Source organism: Halichoeres trimaculatus, unplaced genomic scaffold (assembly GCF_033239565.1).
Source record: "Halichoeres trimaculatus isolate MK-OKI-2021-1 unplaced genomic scaffold, fHalTri1.1 fHalTri1_scaffold_10, whole genome shotgun sequence".
Classification (NCBI taxonomy): Eukaryota; Metazoa; Chordata; class Actinopteri; order Labriformes; family Labridae; genus Halichoeres; species Halichoeres trimaculatus.
The window spans coordinates 14,904,905-14,920,679 of NW_027437187.1; the positions used below are offsets into that span (position 1 = coordinate 14,904,905).

The window sequence follows — 15,775 nt, forward strand, 5'->3', positions numbered from 1 at the left end:
CTGCTCCTCTTTCTGGTGTACCTGTCCTCAGCCTGTCGGATTGAAACGGTAATCATTGTCTCCCTTCCACTTACAGGAGTACTCCAGTGAACGTCTGAAGAAGACAAACGAGCTGCTGCGAGGCATCAAACTGCTGAAGCTGTACGCCTGGGAGAACATCTTTTGTGATAGTGTGGAGGAGACGAGGGGCAAAGAGCTCACCAGCCTGCAGGCCTTCGCTCTCTACACATCCATATCCAGTAAGATGCCAATTTCCTCTGCACCCATTCAACTTTCCTGGTCATATGAACTATTTGTGTTGCTTCCACTAACGTTCACAGGGAGTCAAAAGGTTGTATTCAACACCACTATGTATTTAGCTAAGTCCTGTCAGTCTTTAAGTCAACATATGAAGATAGAAATAACAGGAAGAAGAGATAAGTCACGTTTTAGGCATGGCTTACATAAACCACTGATTGTCCTCCTTATCTTCATTTGTGCTCTTGGATAAACAATGTATGCAGTCTGAAAGGCTCCTGCCCATGTAACGGGATAATATCCAATCTAAAATCAACACTCCCAGTTTGAAGTACAGAGAACAATTTAAGTTTCTAATGAAAGTAATGAAACTAAACATTTAATGAAGTTCATGCAAACCAAGATCTTTTTAACATTAAAACATCATGAGGACTTGGCTTCGGTCCTGTTTCTTCATCCTGGATTAGACAACTGTATACATCCCCCTAGCTTCTGTATTAACAAATATTCATTACTCAAAATATTTGAATCTACCCTGGGGGACCGAGCAGGACTGTCCTTTGAGCCTGCTCCTCTCTGCTGTTGCCATGGATCCGCCTGCGTTGACTGTACACAGAAACAGAAGAATATGGGGGAAATGAAGGGGAGGGAAATAAGATCTCTTTAACCTGATATATTTAAATTGTTAAAAATGATTTCTGTGTTTAATTTTGTAGTGGTGGTGACACAGGTGCCTAACTGAAAGCTAAACAGGAGGGTGATAAAGCCTGAGTGAAATGCTAAATTATTCTGCAGTGGTCTGTTCAAACTTGAGAGTCTATCAATAAATGAAGAGTGAGGTTATGTTAGCTCTGCTTAGTAGATGACTGGCAGGACATAACCAGGATTCACTAAGATTACACATTACGGGCATGTGTTAGAGCACCGGGCTGCCAGCTGTGCTAATGTAGATGACTACTAAACGAGGCTACAAACTGACAACGTTTGCTTGTCACATTTCAAACAACAGCGCTACGTAACTGTACTGACAGTAAAAAGTTGTCTTGAACTAAGAAAATTTGTTTCGATCTGATCTAAAAAAATATGGCTTGTTAAGTCACGTCTTCACGACAGTGTGCGAGAGACTCAGCAAAAGGCATCTTTAAATAAAAGCAAACACTTTCGTGATAACAAGGACACCCTGTAGATAATCCACACAGATCCGCTTTTAAATTTATGACACGTCAGAGATTAAATATGAAGATATGATTTTCTTAACCTATTTGATCAAGCTAGGCTGTTTTTAAAAAAATGGTCCCCTTTGTCCCTCTTTTTTATGTTTCTTCATTTTTATTTTTCCAGTTTTGGTTTCCCACTCGTTCTTACACTTAACTCCTTTTTTAAGTACTTGACTCTAAAATCACATCCTTCATTTTGTATTTTAAGCATCCTCGATTACACAAAGCATTTAATCAAAGAAAGCAGCCAGGTGGAATGGCTCTACCTGTTTAACAGTATTATTACTGTGCTGAAAATATTTGCTGTGTAATATCATAGTTGTATTTCCACCTTGAGTCCTGGATGCTGATGGAGGCCAGTGCTAAAGGTTTCCTCTCTATATATGTCCTTGGGTGCAACAGTTTGTCAGGCCTTTGACACTTCAATCAGTAGTCCCAGGAGAAAACAGTCTGTACATATTTGGGACCAATCCAGACAAGATTTTGGATTACAGAATTACCTCAAGACTCAAACACAGGATGTTGCTATAACCTGATGCACACATGAAGATTACTGATCTGACAGCACTCTCCAGCCATGTGTTATCGAGCTTAAATGGTTTTCCTCATTTCTAAGCTTCTATTGCCTACAAGTGTGAAAATAGAAAGATAGAGATTAAGCTGTTGTTGATTCAGGTGAGAAAAGAAAAACACAAAAATATAAAATTTTAACAGTAAATCTGTGGGTTTCTCTATGAACTAAACAGTAACAATAGTAGGGCTGGGCGATTACAGCAAAAATCAAAATCATGATTTGTTGAACCTCCCACCTCGATTTCAGTTGATGAACGAATATCCCACTCTCATCTCAGTTCATTCTGTTTTTTTTTCTATACAAATATTTGTATAATTTCCAAACAGGTTACTGAAATGAACATGCACAGAGGAAAGGAAATGGAAAAAACACGTCAACTAGAATTGAAATATATGTCAGTTAGAAGCTCGAAATATCAGTTTTGACTATTTTTGATTAATTGCCCATCTCTAAAAGTTATTCATCCCTTTGAGTTTTTCATTTCCATGGGTGAAGTCTTCAAAACACTTTCAAATCCTCCTGTCCCATTCTTCTTGTTTCAGTTTTCATGAATGCAGCTATTCCCATCGCAGCTGTTTTGACGGTGAGTTTGAACCCTGACTCTCTTTTACTAAATGTGTATGATTTAAGAAGCTCTGCTTATGATGAGTCTTTTTATGGTGGTGTCCAGTTATAAATGGAGCTAACAGCTGTTTAGCAGGTCTCTGTAAGATGTCGGAGACATTTCACAGTGAGCGTCTGACAGCACCTCTCTAAATCCTTCCTGTATTTATAGAAGTCCTTCATGGTTGTAGACCTGAGCTGTGAAGACAGATATAAAAGAGATAGAGGATGATACATGACTAAAGCAGACAAGTGATTCCTGTTTGGTTTTATTTATTACGGCTTAATGGGTGAACAAGAGACTGACTTATACTCCTCTTCAGTGCAGTTTTACCTTCAACAATTCACTAGTGGTTCTGACAATCAAAAGTTTCATGGTCACTGGATGTAAATGTCCAGACTTGACCTCAGACTCATGCCTTCTCTTGTTTCCTTGCAGACGTTTGTGGTTCACGTGCACATCTCAGAGGACGCTGATCTGTCCCCAGCTGTGGCCTTTGCCTCCCTGTCCCTCTTCCACATCCTGGTCACTCCCCTTTTCCTGCTCTCCAGCGTGGTGCGCTCAACTGTCAAGGCTCTGGTGAGGTGAGAAACTTAGAAACAGTTTAAGAATTACGTACAGCGTGTCTTCATGTGGTTTGATTCATTGTTTTTATTGCTTTATCAGAAAAAACGGATTATTTATTGATTATAGCATATCTGTAAATATTCAGACTGAGAAAACGGCAGTAGGAAAACAAGATGAAACACTTGACCTTTTCCTGCAGTGGATGATAAGTTGCTGCATCAGTGGATCAGTCTTAGTTCATGTAACAAGTATTTCCTTTCCCTTTTGTTTGACTACACTCTGACACTAAAACACTTTGAATATTTACTCCACCAATTAGCTTCACAATGAGTGTAGAAACCAAACCTGCTGTGCCCCTGGAACAGCTTCACTCATTACACAGGGCCATAGAGTTCATGTAGGTATCTTTTCTCTACTTTTGCAGATAATTAGGATGGAAACGTGCAGGGAGTTGCGCTTAGCTGCGCAGGATGTCATCATACACTTTAGGATCAGAATAACAGCTTGCATTATAAACAGGAGCTCTTGAGATAACGAGCATACTGCATGCAGAAGATTTAATTGACTAAATGATCATTTCAACACTCTCAAGGGCTTGCTTCTCAAAAAAAAAAAAAACAAATTAGAAAAATGACAAACACAACATCCTTCAGGGGAACGTTACATTCAGTATTGGAGTGCAGATTGTTGATAATGTTCACTTGAGCAGAAAGAGCTTATTCCCAGAATTGTGCAAAACTTTCCACTCTTTCGATAACAAGCTGTTCTGTGAGGACGAGCTCACTGTTTAAACTGAAGTGGCCTTAAATATCTTCAAACTGAATACCCCTTTTCTTGGATATCAACATGATTCATTATGGATTGAAACAACTTGCTGATTAAAGATGTTTCTGAACTGTTTTTTTTTTTCAAAGATGATGAAGTAGACATCTCTTAGCAGCCCGTGCAGTGCAAGCTTGTCAATTTCAATCCCATCATTTTAGGCTTCACCTCTTAAAAATATCACAGGAGAGAAGCGTAAAGGCTTGAGGTGAGGAAACTGATACCAGAGTCACATTATATTACACATCATGCCTTCCTAATCATGCTTTGGCTGGGCCAGGCTCTGCACTTGTGCTGGTGTAAGCACCTTTTTTTAACAATATCTGCTTTCTTTCATGCGTGCAGAAGCTGCCTGTGATCCTCTGAGGTGCCTATTTTTGGCCTGACTGATCTGACACAGTTTGTCAGACACAAGGAGAAGAAATCTCACAGGGTGTGTTTAGCACAAAAGTTCATCCTAATAAGAGGTCTTTTTGTAACAATGAAGAAGAATGAGCTGACTATGCTGTCAGTGCAGAGTCATTGTGAAACACTTTAAATAAGGTTTACGTTTTAGAGTTTCTTCTGCAGAAGCTTCAAGAATTTTACTGCAGACTGAAAACATTAAATGCCTTAATACTCTTACACATCCATGATGCTCCTGAGATGACAGATGCGTTTCATTCTGATGACAGAGTTGCAGCATACTTGCTCTTATGTAGATGGTGGTTTTCTACTGCAGACTGGTTGTCTCTCTGGTGTATATATATGAGCAAACTGAGGGAAAGATTTATCGAGAGAAACAGATTTTTTGATCAGATGAAAAGCTTCCTTTGTGTGCTTTCTGTTTCACTGGCTGGATAATGTGATGCTAGTAAAATGAGGAACATCTGATCTGTTTTATGTAGTGCGGGGCAAGTTAACGCGTTATTTTCGTGTTAACCCGTCAATCGCCGTTGAATATTTTATCGCACATTAGTGCATGTTGCTCATATGCTTATATTTTGTAAATGTCTGTTGCTGACCGCGGTGGAACCGGAAGTGAAATTGGCGGAAAAACACGATGAGTAACCAAAACAAGCATGGAGAAGAGAGCCAACGACACGGAACTTAAAGGCGCTCGCCGCTTAGTGTATCAGTCTGCGCGCACGGCGTGCCAGATATAAACAAACGCAGGTAGTCTGCCAGGACGAAGAGACACGATGAGAACTAGAGCCTTATTTAGCGGTGTTTTTGTCTGAAAGTAACGCGCTGAAAATTCTCTAAATAAAGCGTGAATGAAGACCGATATCAGAGTTTTTCGGTGGGAGTCTGTTTATTTGTGTTTTTGGTCAAGTAAAATATGGCCCCGTCTGAGTGCAGAGGAAACCGGCAGAGGAGCAGGGAGGGGGTGTTTGGTGCAAGCGCTCTGGGCTTCTGCTGCACTAAAACACTGCTGTAGGGGTAATTTCTGCCCTAAACCTTGTGATAGGACCCAACTTGTTCCATCCCGGAGTATCACTTTAATGCCCTGACAGTGGCAATAAGCTTTAATTTTGTAAATTTGATTTGCACTAAATATGTGATGTGTACCGTGATACGCATATAATCTTGAGAAATATGGTGATATCATTTTTTGCCTTGTCGTCCAGCCCTATCCTCGTGGTCTTTTATACAAATATGATTTTATTTTTCATCTTTAATAAAGTTGATATCTTTATTTTGATCTGCAGTGTCCAGAAACTCAGTGAGTTTTTCTCCAGTGATGAGATCGGAGAGGAACAGGAGCCAAGAGCGATGATTACATCTGGCTCCAGCAATCACAACCAGAATAAATACCAGGCTGTGGTGAGTGTTTTTCCTGTCATCTCTAGGCTTGAACATGCTACACACTGTGTTTTTTCCTTCTATTTCCGCCCTGCTTTGTCCAGGCTGTCTGACCCTACTCTGAATGTTGTTGTCCTCCTTCACCTGATCCTCGCCTTCCCGTTAAAACCACCATTCATCCCTCTGTCCTCTGTGCCTGATGTTATACAACCCTCCTCCAGTCATCCTCTAAACCTTTCCCTTCGTCCTCCTCCTCCTCTTTATTCCAACACTTCAAGCCCTTGAAGGTGGTGAACCGGAAGCGCCCCCCAAAGGACGACTGGAACAACTACGGCTCACAGAGGGACCATGAGGGTGACGGACCCTCACAGGACGTGGATGAAGACACCTGTATCAAGGTGACAGAAACAAAAGGAGGGATCAGAGCGTATTCATACAGGCGGTGTAGATACCTCTGGTCCTGTTGGTTTCTATCGCTGTGCTTTGAGTGGCTTTAATTATTTGAAAAACCTATTTTAGGAGAGACATCTTCATATTACACCCAATTAAAAGGGGCAACATACTCCCGATGTCAGTTTTTTTGCAATCACCCTAATAATAAAGACAGTTTCATGACATACAGAGATCTATTCCACGTGGCTAAATAAATTTAAATCATTTTCATGCTTAGAAGCCGATCAGAGGGTTATTTTCAATTTTCTTTCTTATAGTCAGATTGTTGGGGCCATTTTCACCTTTTCTCAACTCCTGAGCTAAACAGACACAAAATGAGAGTAAGAAAAGACCGGGATATGAAAGTTGACCTTTTCATATGCAAAGATGAGGCATTATATTTATTTAAAGCACACGGTTTTGAGAATATCAAACATTTTAGTGGTCTTGCTCTGTTGTGTCGTTGCCTTTGTGCCTTCACTCCAAACTCGACAGCTTTGTTTGCGTGTGATTCACACAGCGGTTAAGCATTGTGGGAGTAGGGGAGGATTGATTTCCATACAAGCTTCACACACATACACATGGGACTGTTCTGGCTCATTGGTTCTGCAGTTTACATGGATGCTGTTTGTCCTCCGTTATGCCTCAGTTACTAACCCTGATACTGACTCATCGGTGGAACAACTTAGCCCCACTTTTCTGCCTGCTTACTCCCACCTCAGTCATGTGCCTCAGAAGTGTGGGATGAGAGCCTGGCTTTGAATGATCATGAAAATGTCGTTGAGGGATTAAGTGATACGTTTTCACAGCAAATGACACAGAACAGCAGAATAAAATAGCTTTGATTTCAGCTTAATGTAAACTGGGTGCTCGAGGTGAAAAAATTTAAGATGTTTATGATATATGTTTATATTTTTTCTTTTTTTGTTTCTTATGTTTCTGTAATGACACATTTATGGGGATAAAGAAATTGTTCACTATATAAGAGAAAAAAAACCAATAGCATCCTCCAAGACTGTCAGTGTTGCCATCAACAAAAAATAATAGTAAAATGTCTGAACAATAAAATAGTACGTTTATACTCACACTAGGAATTAAGCGCCCTTTGTTGCAAATAAAGTTCCAAAACCGTGTAAATTATTACACATAGATCTGATGAGCTACTATTCAATGATCAAATTGTTATCATGTAATAATTAAGCAACACTTTGCAGCTCCTTTCAAATGTATTTTCAGGTTTTGAATTATTGCATGCATTGATTTTAATTCTGTGTCTTGCTTTAAAAGACAGACTTAGGAAAAGTGCCAAGAAACCCCAGTTATGACAAGACATAATGTGATCTCGCACTGTTCTCGACCTTTGAATAGCACAAAAGAAACTCCATTCAGGTTAAAAGAATAGTGCTAAGTTTATGATATTCTTTAATTTGTTAGGTCATAAGTTTAAGTTACAGTCTATATTTATGGGCAGGATCGGTGTGCAGAAAAGTTCCCTTGTCAGTTATCTCAAAGGTCTCTGAATGGAAAATAAGAGCTCCTCAGTTTTTCTGGGCTGTATCCTTCATCATGAAAATACTCCCCCAACATCAATATTTCATTTAGCATCACACAATTCTAGAGATAAGTCATCACGATTGAACCAGACTCTAATACTGAAATTAATTTATTGGTGAAGAACAGTTTTGCATTTGCACTTCCCTGCCTTAGAGGAACATGTCCAACATTTTTGATAAATATCCAGGATGCTGGTGATTGGGTTTCCATAAAATGTAGGAAAATTATATCTTTAGCTCTGGAGAACTTCTGCAGTGCTGGGGCTGTTCAGTCAGATCTCTGAGTCATGCATCTTGGCTGCAAACGAAAAGCACCAGTTTCCTCCTTCCTTCCACATAAAGTGATCAGAAATCTCTCCACGTTTACCTCTTATTGCCTCACTGCCTCACATCATGGTGTTGTCCTCAGATAACGAGCGGCTATTTCACCTGGACTGACGGACAACCAACGCTTTCTAATGTTGACATCAAGATTCCTTTTGGTGAGCAGCAGTCAGTGTGACGCTCTTTTCCTTCAATCCTTCTCCTTATTCCTTCGTTATTAAGTCACTGCCTTGTTTTTTCTTTAATGACATTGCTTTTCTGTTTTTAGGTAAACTGACCATGATTGTGGGACAGGTAGGCTGTGGAAAATCGTCTTTGTTGCTGGCAGCGCTGGGAGAGATGCAGAGAGTGTCAGGAACAGTCACCTGGAACAGGTAGGATGGAAATAATGAGCGAACAAGATTCTCATTACATCAGAGGGGGAGTTTAAATTATACCAACCAAGGACAAGCTGTGTCTGTGAAACGGTTATCTGTTTAACATTAGGTAGGTGGATGGGTGTAAAGAGATGAAGCTAATTACTGTTTGTTCTAATTATAAGCTTTCTAAGTAGGTGTCTTTTTACCAAATAAATTACTGCTCAGAACGTTAACGTGTTTTCTGACATTCACACTTCATGAACATGACCCTATCTATCCAGAATTAATAGATCATTACCTCATAATTCAGTTACAACCAAAGTGGCACATGTACCTTGAGGGAAACTCGTATGCTGTACATTATGCAGGTCATTTAAAAATGCTGTTCAAAGGGTTAAAGGTTAATCTGAATAGAGCCAACGTCTCCAATCAATACTCATCTTTATAAACCTCTCTGGTGATTGGTCTGTCAGGGATGCTGCAGTGATATTTTTTTTATTTCAACCATCAGTCTGCCTCCCTGACAGTGAGGTGCAATAAGCATCAAAATCAGCCCCCTTGCTCTGACATGGTAATATAAAGATGGATTTGTGGGTCAGGGAAAATAGAGCTGAGACTGCAGCTTATATTTTTTATGGCTACTATGGTACGAGGGATCCTTTAATGCACCGCTGACCCACTGCGAGGCTCACAGATGGAGGAAAATCCCATCAGAGTCTCTCTGGCTGCAGGCTAGAAACCACTGCTCTGATGACTCCTGCATACACCATGCTCACACTCCTGAAAGTCTAATTTCCTCTAAATTATTCTCCTGAATAAACTTTTATTTAGTTTGCCAAATTAGTGATTCCAAACCATTTTAGAGAGTGAGCTGCTTGTTGTCTGGGTCCAATGAGACATAAAAGATGTCGTTTTCATTATTTCACAATAAGTCAGTAATGGGAGTGGATCATTTTACTTCTAGGTTAGAAAACAGTCCTTTTCACATTTCTAATGAAACAGTTTGTCAGAACTGTTCACAATGAAACATGCTCAGGTTTCAAAATCAGTTAATCAGCCTCTCTTAGGTTATCTGTGCACTTGTTTTTGCTCATGTTGGATGTTGTGTGTATGAAGAACATTTTGTGACTGTTTCTGCTGGTGAGGACTGTTGCACTGAACGATTTCTCTGCTTCACTGGGTTTGTGTTTGGATATTATGTCAGCAGGCCAGCAGGAGTGCAGCTCTCTGCTTTGACCGAGAGTCTGTGTGCATTTGATTTTGTAACCTCTGGAGTCTCTCTGTGTGAAAGTCCTGAACTTCTGTGAAAAAAGTAAACGGCCAATTACAAGTGAAGACAAGAGCAAAACCTGTGTGGGTCTATCAAAAAGAGCAGATTTGAAGCAGCAGGTTGGGTTGAAACCTCATGTTCACCTAATAAATCAAAGCATCCCTCACACACACTCCACCATCAGTCTGTTCTGTTTCTAAATGAAATTTTTGAGAGCTTTTGATGTCCTAATTCAGAGAGAACAGGACAGTGGATAGAGCAAGAAAAAGGGCGAAAGTGGGGAGTGACTTGAGGGTAAGGGGCACTTACTCTCAGGTTGGCTTTTGTGTACCCTGCCAGGGGTTAAATACTAATTTAATGTATTTTAAAATGAGTTTTTATGTAAACAGCCTGGCTTTTGTTTTAATCCCTTACTGCCAGAATAGAGTAACTAACAATTACAAAAAGAAATTGCTTTTATGTTTTTTTTTTCATTCTTACAGATGCTAAATTGAGTGGAAAATGAAAATCTGAGTATAGTATAATAGTACACACAATAGTCGTAACTAAGTTATATTGTACATAGATGTGAGAGGTTTATCTTTTGACCAATATAATGTGACATAGTGGATCTGATACGATCTTTGGTATATCTAGAATCTGAACCAATAGGTATTAGTGGGATACAAAGGTCATTCCAGCTGCATCAAGACCTGACAGGGTTTGTCGCAAAATTTTATCACAAGGTCAAGTTGTGCTGTGTTTTTTTTCTACTTGGGATATTGACGCCTGTATAGGAATGAAAGTATTATCCCAGAGGACAAGAGTCTGCTCTTTAGGTTTAGCTCATAAGCAGTTTTTAACAGCATGTGAGACAGTCCAGGGAGAACACCACAGAGCAGAATCAAATCACCGAGGTAAGATAAACACACGAGGCAAAAGTCAGCGGAGAATAAATAAGAGCATTGAGCGACTGATGGGCGAGAACAGCATGACTAATCAGTAGAGAGTGCTGAGGGCTCATCAGATTAATGAAGACATGCTTGTTGACCTGTCTGACGGTCCATGGTGGCTTTGTAACTCAGCTGTTGCTGATCAGCTGATTGGTGGAGTAGTCTTTGCATGAGCTCACCGCAATGTGCGTGTTTCTATAAACCAGTAATTAGAGCTATTTCGGTCTCATCACGTCTTTTTGTTCTGAAGCTTTCAGTATCAGAGCACTTCAGGTTCTTCTCATCCAAGTAGAAAATAGCCCTATCTTACAATGCTAAAGAATACTAAAAAAAAATCCTGGATCCAGATGGTGATCTGGATCACCTTCAAAATTTAATCACTTCTTCCTTATCCCATTTTGAACATTTCCTGAAAACTTCATCTAGATCTGTTGGTAACTTTTTGAGTTATGTCGTTGACAAACAAACAGACAAACTATCCCAAAAACACAACCTCCTTGGTAGAGGTAATGAACAACCTTGGAAGAAAAACGGCTCTTTTTGTAGTTATCTACCTATAAATGATATGGATTTATTATCCACCTCTTACAGCTATACACGTTATCTTTCTGATCATTTGAGATTCCCACCCTGTCTGTGGCGCCACCTTGCAAGCATAGTGAATAAAATGAATGTTTGTTGACAAAAACACGAACATCATGAGACATCATCGGGTGTGGTCATCTGTGAGAAAATGCTCCATTAGTTCCCGTCATCATTAGATGGACTCTGGGCTTTAATCATGCATAATTAACTTGGCCAAAGGAAACTGTGAAAAGTTCCTCTGAAGCCTTGATGACAGTTTTAGTTTGCTGATAGAAACTGCTTTGAATTCCCCTGTGAATTTTCCTCCAGCAAGACCTTAAGTACTTCAAAGTTTTCATTAATACAAAGTGGCCCCTAGTTGAGTCAGGGATAAATGCTGCAGCCATCAGCTTCAGCATGATTATCCTGTTTTTATGACCACTGCAGGAAAAAGACAATCAGCTGTCCATTCAGGCTTCACTGTCTCTACAGTGTCATTAGATGATGACCATTGGCACGAGAGGTAAACTTGGTAGGATTTCAATGCTTGCAAGTTTAGTCAAAGAGTAACATAAAGATATAAATAGTCAAACTGCAAAATGCAAAAGTGTAGTTTATATTTATTTTGACAAATGCTTATGTTTTTATTCTGCAAAATGACTGTTAAATGCTTTACACGTTATAAATACAGTTGCTGACACTGTGGACCTCTTATTTTAGCAATGTAACACTGGTGTGTGTGTGTATGTGTGTGTGTGTGTGTGTGTGTGTGTGTGTGTGTGTGTGTGTGTGTGTGTGTGTGTGTGTGTGTGTGTGTGTGTTTGTATGTCTTCTTAAATTACAGTCACCAGTTCTCTTCCTGACAGCTGCTCTCTGCTCTGATGGCAGAGCAGAGTTTTAACAGCTTCAGTAAACTGGTGTAAATAAGCCCTGGCTTGATGGTTGTACACACACGTGATCAGTCACCTTCTCAGGGAAACTGAGAGAGGTCCTAAAAATACACCTCTGCTTCCACAGAGCATGTGCAGAGCCCTAAAGAGTCAGGTCTAAATGTGTTTCAGTGGAAATGGTCATCTGAATGAATTTGCTTAAAAAATAAGCAACCACATCCAAAACTATCTCACTGCTTCTGTAACTCTTTACGGATCTCAGTAGGAACACCACAGAACAATTGGATGCCCTTAACCTGTGTTTTTCTTTATGTATTACAGCCTGCCAAACCTTGATTCAGAGGGAGATGAAAGGTGAGTTTTCACACACAAACACATAAATTTAAACTAAAAATCAAAAAGATTTTGATGACCCCTTAAAGTGATACTCCGGGATGGAACAAGTTGGGTCCTATCACAAGGTTTAGGGCAGAAATTACCCCTACAGCAGTGTTTTTGTGCAGCAGAAGCCCAGAGCGCTCGCACCAAACACCCCCTCCCTGCTCCTCTGCCGGTTTCCTCTGCACTCAGACGGGGCCAATTTTTACTTGACCAAAAACATAAATAAACGGACTCCCCACGAAAAAATCTGATATCGGTCTGCATTCACGCTTTATTTAGAGAATTTTCAGCGCGTTACTTTCACACAAAAACACCGTTAAATAAGGCTCTAGTTCTCATCGTGTCGTAAAACGGCGCTACCTCCGCTGCAGAGCCACAGCTGGCTACGAGAAGCTCGCCGCTCAGTGTATCAGTCCACGCTCGCGGCGTGTCAGATATAAACAAACGCAGGTAGTCTGCCAGGACGAAGAGACACGATGAGAACTAGAGCCTTATTTAGCTGTGTTTTTGTGTGAACATAACGCACTGAAAATTCTCTGAATAAAGCCTGAATGCAGACCGATATCAGATTTTTTCGGTGGGAGTCCGTTTATTTGTGTTTTTGGTCAAGTAAAAAATGGCCCCGTCTGAGTGCAGAGGAAACCAGCAGAGGAGCAGGGAGGGGGTGTTTGGTGCGTGCGCTCTGGGCTTCTGCTGCACAAAAACACTGCTGTAGGGGTAATTTCTGCCCTAAACCTCGTGATAGGACCCAACTTGTTCCATCCCGGAGTATCACTTTAAGTTGGAATGATAGAGAGTAATAAAGCAACAAAATCAATGAAGACACTCTATATTTTCCTGGTGCAAACATAATGTCATTGAAGAGACAAAAAATCAAATAAGGTCTTCTGCACAAAGCAGAGATAACACATCAATAAAGCTTTCTTTAGATAAAGCTCTATTGACAGTTCAGGATTGTCACCAGCTTAGCTAACAAAATACAGTTTTATTTTTAATGCACTGTGGTTCATTGTTTCCATCTGAGAAACAATGTGGTGCTGCTCCAACTCAAACACATACGAGCCAACGTACATACACACAAAAAGGCATTCAGATCAACCCCATCAGGTAACAGTATATCAAACTATCATTTGTTTGACAGCTGTTGTCACTATGGCCTCTGTTTCTGTGTGTGTGTGTGTGTGTGTGTGTTTTTTTTTCAGTAGAGCCCCTCAGCCCCCCTGTGCATCGTAAAAAAAAAAACACTGAAACTCACTGCGTCTGTTTGCTGAACTGACTTAATATTATTTTTAATTGAAATAATGTTTTTTTAATTTTGCATGAAACAAACAAGCTTTCTTCCACCCTTGTTTCGTCAGACAGTGGGATCAATGTGCACACCACAGTGGATTATCACACACTGCTCTATAAGTATAGGTCTTGCTTACAGTGAGAGACATACTAAGAATCAACAGATACCGGCAAACAGAAACAAACATCCCAGCAGAATCGGTCATGACTCATGCTGACGTCTTTATCTCAGCCTGAGGAATCACATCCTCTGAGAAGTGAACACAGGGTTGAAATGGGCCCCTGCAGATTTCGATATCAGCAAATTACAGGAAGACAAAAACGAGGAGGGGCTGCTGTTATCTGTAGTGAGGGTGAGATCAGAGCTAATGATAGATGTGATCATGTTGGAGGGGGGACTGTTTGGCCTGTTTACACACAGCAGTGAAATGATACACCAAGTATATGTGTGAGTGTGTGACTGTTTGTTTTTCTAAATTATTGAAGTTATGTCATGTTTTGTGCAGCCCCACAGACAGAGAGCCAGCCTGTGATGGAGAAGTCAGGTGAGTACAGTGTTCCTCACATCACGTGGTCTCTATGGAGATGATTCAGTCTTGACAACAGAGCAGAACAGCACTGCTATCCACCAAAGATAACAGAGTTGAAGATATCCTTGTGCCCACATGTTTGGCTCCAACCAACAGCCTTATTTTGACTTCTCAAACACATGGCACCCTTCATTGATGTATGGAGCTGTTCTCTCTAGACTGCTCTGTTTGTTTTGGATCATCAGCTTCTCTCTGTGGTCCAGAGGACAAACATTTTCTGTCCTTACGCTGTTTTAAAAAAGGAAAAGACTCATTTAGCAGTAACATCTGACTCCAGAAAATATAACTTCCATTCTTATTTGTGTCTTTCACCTCGTCTGGTAGGAAGAGAGGCCCTGTGGCCTACGCCTCACAGAAACCCTGGCTGCTGAATGCAACACTGGTGGAGAACATCACCTTTGAGATGCCCATGATTAAACCAAGGTAAGACCTTAAACTGCCCTGAGCTTAGGGGTTAATGATCCCATATGGCACCGCTGAGTTTCTCCAGAGGCAAAGCTGTTTCACAGACAGCATGGGACTTGTGCAAAAGCTCGTTTTAAGACTTTATTTTGGAGGCATCTTTTAATTTAAGAGAGACAGGACAAAAGTAAGGATCACATCAGATGATGGATACATTACAGGGATAGTTCAGTTTTTTTGAAGTGGGGTTGTATGAGCTCTATGTGACCACTAAGGACATTAAATACAGTAGAAAGTTGTCTCCTCTCCCTCAGTAAGACACAAACTGTAATCGATGGTGACGAGGAAATAGGCGCTAACAAGGAGAGACGGTACCAAATTCAAAGGCTATTTTCTCTGCCTACAAGAACTAAAATGAAAAAGTAATACCACAGTTCAAGAGTACGCTACATGAAATATTTTTTAAGTGCATTAAGTCTTCGGAAATAGAAACATTTATGTCTGTAACTGGCACCCGAAGCATCGCTTGTTTACATTGCCTACAGCTGAAAGGAAGAGGGGGGACAGAGCGCACTAGCGCTGCGCAGAAGGACACATGACCAGTTAGTTAGGTCAGGATAAATGTTTATATTTTCGAAGACTTAATGCACTTAAAAAATATTTTATGTAGCGTACTCTTAAACTGTGGTATTACTTTTTGATTTTAGTTCTTGTTGGCAGAGAAAATAGCCTTTGAATTTGGTACAGTCTATACCTGTTAGCGCCTATTTCCTCGTCACCATCGATTACAGTCTGTGTCTTACAGAGGGAGAGGAGACAACTTTCTACTGTATCTAATGTCCTTAGTGGTCACATAGAGCTCATACAACCCCACTTCAAAAAAACTGAACTATCCCTTTAAGTTTCAACCTGAAGTCATTAAATCCATTTTGCACCCACTGGAAATGAGCAGTGATGAAGAAAACAGAAACTTCATCCAAGA

At 40.4% G+C, this 15,775-nt stretch overlaps 1 protein-coding gene across 5 annotated transcripts in view; it reads left to right on the forward strand.

The window, feature by feature from the left end:
• abcc8 (ATP-binding cassette, sub-family C (CFTR/MRP), member 8) overlaps positions 1–15,775 on the forward strand; it is a 63,801-nt gene that overhangs the window by 27,857 nt on the left and 20,169 nt on the right. For 3 of the 5 annotated variants that reach the window (XM_074677492.1, XM_074677495.1, XM_074677493.1), the window contains exons 11-20: positions 77–239; positions 2,571–2,611; positions 3,071–3,216; positions 5,713–5,827; positions 6,028–6,204; positions 8,201–8,273; positions 8,384–8,489; positions 12,452–12,484; positions 14,308–14,346; positions 14,716–14,814. In XM_074677492.1, the coding sequence (XP_074533593.1) occupies positions 77–239; positions 2,571–2,611; positions 3,071–3,216; positions 5,713–5,827; positions 6,028–6,204; positions 8,201–8,273; positions 8,384–8,489; positions 12,452–12,484; positions 14,308–14,346; positions 14,716–14,814 (992 nt within the window). The remainder of the gene's footprint in view (positions 1–76; positions 240–2,570; positions 2,612–3,070; positions 3,217–5,712; positions 5,828–6,027; positions 6,205–8,200; positions 8,274–8,383; positions 8,490–12,451; positions 12,485–14,307; positions 14,347–14,715; positions 14,815–15,775) is intronic. The other 2 variants (XM_074677494.1, XM_074677496.1) reach the window with 1 other exon arrangement.